Genomic DNA, 4,633 nt, shown 5'->3' with positions numbered 1-4,633 from the left:
AAAAAAAAAAAAAAAAAAAAAAACAGGAAGAGCTTCTGTGGTTGGAGGTGAGAGACAGAGGATGGCCAGGAATGGTCCTATTTATTTTATTTCTAAAACTGAAATTATTTTCAATTCGGGTCAGGATAAGGAGACGAACTTTTTCCTTCAAATAACTGTTGTTTTTATGGCTTTTCACATTCCTTAGCAGGGCTATGAGACCGGGGGGAGGGGGGGGCCACATACAGCCAAGGGGTCATGAACCCTGGAGTCACAGAGACATGGGGTCAGAACCCAGTCTGTTGCTCACTCCCTGGGTACCCTGGAGCATGTTATCAATACTTAACCTCTGAGTCTCTCAGTTTCCCCATCTGTAAAATGGGAATAAATATTATAACCTCAGAGGATTAATATAAGGACTAAATGAAAAACCATATATAAAATGCCTGGCCATAATATATATAACACACAAGATGGCAGCGATCATGACACTGACAACAGTGACCTCCTAGGTTCGGCTGAGCTCTAGCATCCACCGTAAAGGCCCCGTCCGGTAAACCATCAAGACACACAGGGCCTCCAGCCACAGGGTGAGCAGCAAGGTCCTCTCAGGCACCCCCCCATGGAGTCATTGGGCCATGCCGCAGTTGGGGGCGAGGGGCAGGCAGAGGAGGAAGGCGGGGAGGCCGACCCCAGGACCGCGCCCGGCCTAGCGGGAGGCTCACTTGGAAAATACTTGTGCCACTTCTCCACCAGGAAGTCGTCCACGGTCCGAGCCACGGAGGAGAGCCGGGGGCCCAGCTCTGGGTCCCAGGCCCACTGGGTGGACGTGGGTGGAGCCGGGGATGAGGCTGAGACCCGGGCCAGGGAGGGGTAGGAGGGAGCGGGGGTGCTCCTGGAGGCCTGGGTGGGGAGCGGTGCAGGTGTGGAGGTGAAAAGCGGCGGAGGCTGGGTGTTGAGGCTGCCCAGCACGCTGAGGACACCGTTGAGCTGGCCACTGATCCGCTGCAGGGAGCTGCTCAGGTAGTGGATCTTGTTGGGGAAAGTGGGACTCGGGGTCGGGCCGACTGAAAGGGAAGAGGCAGAGGGTGGGGCACGACTCGGGCTCGGGGCCCTGGAATGGCCCAGGCCAAGCTGGCACTGTGCATCCTACTGGCCCACATCCCCACCCCTTCCCCGTTGTTCCTCCCAACAAAAGCTTCCAGACAGGAAGCTGGCCGAGAGAAAGAGCCTCCCCGGGGGGTGGGGGACGGCACCAGGAGGGACAGGCTAAGAGGGACCGCTGTCTCACTGTGAGGACCCTGCACGATCAGAAGGCTTCCCCTGAGCCTCCGGGCCCGGTGTGCTGGGAAACCCAGAGGGCTCACTCCTGCCCAAGCATCTACTCCAGACACTGGCCCCCAGAGGCCCGCCACACGGGGCTGCAGGGACGGGCTGCACCTCCGCTCCCCATGGATACCCCACTCACTGTGAGGCAGGGGGCAGGATTCGGAACTGTCGCTGCTCCCGTCTTCCAGGTCGCTGAGGTCAAAGGTCACCACCTTCTTGGGGGTTCCTCTCAGAGTGTCTTCATCTGAAGCCTGGTGGGTGAAGCGGCAGTAAGGACTTGCCCTGTGCTTTCTGCCCACTGCCCTCGTGACACCTGAGGACTTGGTGGGTAGGCTCTCTGGGCCCAAAGTTCTAGGAGAGGCACGTCATATAGGCTGCCTTACGGGCGAGGCTAAGAGAACCCAGCCACCGAAGATGGGCAGTAGGGCCACCAGGACCAGGCAGACCCCAACCCTCTCCCCCCCAGTAAACACTCCCCACGGTGTCTCTCCACCTAAGCTTCCCTCCTGTTGTACCTACACCTCTGGCATCTGGGGGAAAGGCTACAAGGCCCCAGGGAAGGCAGGGAAACCACCTAGGAGCCTCTATTCCTGACACCCGGGGCAAACTTCTCCTCGGGCACCAGGGCAGGGGCCAGTCCCCTCCCAAGAACCTTCAGCAAGAGGCTCCGGGTCTGCTCAGGACCACTCAGCACAGATCCAAGAACCTTCAGCAAGAGGCTCCGGGTCTGCTCAGGACCACTCAGCACAGATATCCAAAGCCCCAGGTGTGTTCAACGAATCCAAAGCTGAAGCCACTGCCGTTTTCACCAGCCCAGAAGCCCTCAGCCTACTGCCAGTCCCGGGCCCTAGCAGCCCAGCTGTCCCGACACAGGACCAAAGAACCCAACCGAATCCCAGGAACAGAGGAGGGAGGCCACGGCAGCAATTGGGCTGCACCTCGTCCCAGAGAGAAGACTCCAGCTGGCGCAGCTTCCCCTCCTTTTTCTGCCGCAGGTCGCGGCCTTTCCGCATGGCTGACTTCATCTCCTCCAGGTGCCTGGTCTCCTGCAGCCAGGAAGAAAGGGGCGGAGAGAGACGGTGACTAACCACACAGGCAGATGCCGGAGGCCCAGCTCTGCCGGGTGTGGGCTGGCTGATCTGGGTGATCTTGAACAAATTACTGAACTCTCAGTCTGGACATTCATCTAAACAACAGAAATACTACTCCTCATAGGGTTGTGGGATTAGGAGAGAGAGAGAGAGAGAGAGTATGCTACGTGCCCCCACTATGCCCACGCCTAATACATTCTCAGATGGTTACTGTTAACCAAATGGTTACTGTTATCACCGCTCCAACTACCAATACTCGCAGCAGCAGCAGCAGCAGGAGGGATTCAGCAGAACAATGACAGGGCCTGGGGGTAGCATGCAGATGTCCCTGGGAAGGCCGCCCCTCTATCGGGACCAGCCTCTTGCCCTCTGCCGCCCCCCAGCCAGGCTTAGGGGCCACAGCTCACTCACCAGCTCTGAGCACCCTCAGAATTCTAAGGGACCAGGTATGATCGTCTGCCAAGACCCCCGAATGGCAGAGAGAGCTGTGATCCCACTGATAATAACCACAACGCCTCTGCCATTTCATTGCAAATTAGGGTCTCAGAGAAGGAAAAGAGAGAAGTAACTCAAGCTTATGCCGAGTGTGCTCAAAAGGCTTTCACTTCTGAGTGAAGTCTTGAGTGTGATGGAATGGCCAAGCACTGTGGAATGTCTCTCCTCTTCCCCTAGAAAATGGGAATACCACTACTACCTTGCACGTCACCTATGGACACTGTGAGGCCCAAATGACTTCCTGTTAGAGAAGGCATTCCACACACTGCACTGGCACGTAAATGTAAGGAAGCTTCCATCCTCGTGGAGATCGTATCCTATATCTCCTGTCCGGTCTCCCTAGACTTGTCCAGTGACCCCAAGGCCCATGTGACCACTCTCGTGGAGTCCCCAGAATGATCAACTGAAGGCGAGTCCAAAGGAGGTGCCGCCGGCTGCCCCAGGCCTCCCCCACATGTCTGGCAGGCCCTCCCCCAGGCTCCTGACCTCCTCCAGGTCCTTGCACATGTCCTCCAGGGCCTTGGTGCCTGGCGGGTTTTTGGCCGCCTCCTGAGCGCTGGCCAGCTCGTGGCGCCAGTGCTGCTGGGCGGCCTTCAGAGCTGTCTGTCGCCTCCGCATGGAGCGCGTCTGCCGGACCAGGAAGTCCTTGGCGCTGCGGAGAGCCACCCCCTCGGCAGAGAGGTAGTGCCGGGCGCTGTGGGGGGACAGGCCAGGGCGGGGGGTTGGAGGGGGAAACACTCTCTGAGAACCCCTGCTGTGGGTCACGACCACTTCCCCAGCAGATGCCCATCCTGAGCACAGACTGCGGTGCTGGGGCCGGGCAGAGTGCGGGGACGTCGCCACTAAATACCCACAGAGCGCGGGGCACGTGCTGCACTGAGTCCTCCCACCCGTGAAAGGGAACGTGGCTGAGGCCTCCAGAGAGGGCCAGGCACTCCCATCAGCCTGACCCACAAGCAGAGGTCAGCAGATGCCAGAGATCACCATGGGCACCTTCTTGGCTTGTCAGAGACGATTCCTCAGGCACCCAGGTCCCCTTCCCTGAACCGAGCCCCACTGGAGACCGCCGTCACGTTTCGGTCCACCCCGGCTCTGTGACGCAGGCACTCACTTACCCCTTCCTGGCATCCTCAACGCAAAATAAGACAGGTTATTGGAACTCACCTGTCCAAGGACAAGTCGGTCTCCTCCTTGCTCTGGGAGAGGGAAAAGGATACCTCTTTAGTCTGGTTCTAGGACACATAGCAGAAAAGGCCCATTGAAGGTAACATCAGATACATTACAGGCTCCAAGGACCCCGAAGTCCCTCCTAGTGGCCCAGACACAGAAATGGTTCTGCCAGCCGCTGGACTATTCACTTACAGATATAATCTGACTGATGGAGAAGGGGACTAGGAATGATAAGAATAGGAGGCTAAGGTTCTCTGCAGAACAGAGCCAGGACCCCTCCAGGAGCCCAGAGTCTTCCTGGAGCCCCACGCCCCGGTGCCCCACCCCGTCCCGGTGCACCCTTGGAGGCCCACCCCCTCCTGGTGCCTGGAGCCTTGCCCTAGCCCAGCCAGCCTGACCCTCCCAAGGCACAGAAAAGCTCACCGTCCCAAGGGATTTCCTCAGGTCCTCAATGTGGAGATCAGGCTCAAAACGTGGGGAAGCATTACTCTCTTCTACCGCCAGCTCTTTCAACAAGTCCTGCTTCCTCTGAGCTTTGGCCTCCAGGTCACTGTGGTGGGAGACGAGGG

The 4,633-nt window shown here is 58.3% G+C and overlaps 1 protein-coding gene across 1 annotated transcript in view; it reads right to left on the bottom strand.

Moving 5' to 3' along the window:
* The window catches only part of CEP164 (centrosomal protein 164), a 71,238-nt gene that overhangs the window by 1,528 nt on the left and 65,077 nt on the right, over positions 1–4,633 (bottom strand). Inside the window, exons 24-29 of the mRNA XM_007446913.1 lie at positions 4,488–4,614; positions 4,060–4,126; positions 3,381–3,604; positions 2,247–2,354; positions 1,448–1,559; positions 705–1,046 (exon numbers count right to left, since the gene is read on the bottom strand). Of these exons, the coding sequence (XP_007446975.1) occupies positions 705–1,046; positions 1,448–1,559; positions 2,247–2,354; positions 3,381–3,604; positions 4,060–4,126; positions 4,488–4,614 (980 nt within the window). The remainder of the gene's footprint in view (positions 1–704; positions 1,047–1,447; positions 1,560–2,246; positions 2,355–3,380; positions 3,605–4,059; positions 4,127–4,487; positions 4,615–4,633) is intronic.

Source organism: Lipotes vexillifer, unplaced genomic scaffold (assembly GCF_000442215.2).
Source record: "Lipotes vexillifer unplaced genomic scaffold, Lipotes_vexillifer_v1.1 scaffold1634, whole genome shotgun sequence".
Taxonomy (NCBI): Eukaryota; Metazoa; Chordata; class Mammalia; order Artiodactyla; family Lipotidae; genus Lipotes; species Lipotes vexillifer.
The sequence above is the reverse complement of the archived record's forward strand: the minus strand, read 5'-3'. Positions and strand labels throughout refer to the sequence as shown.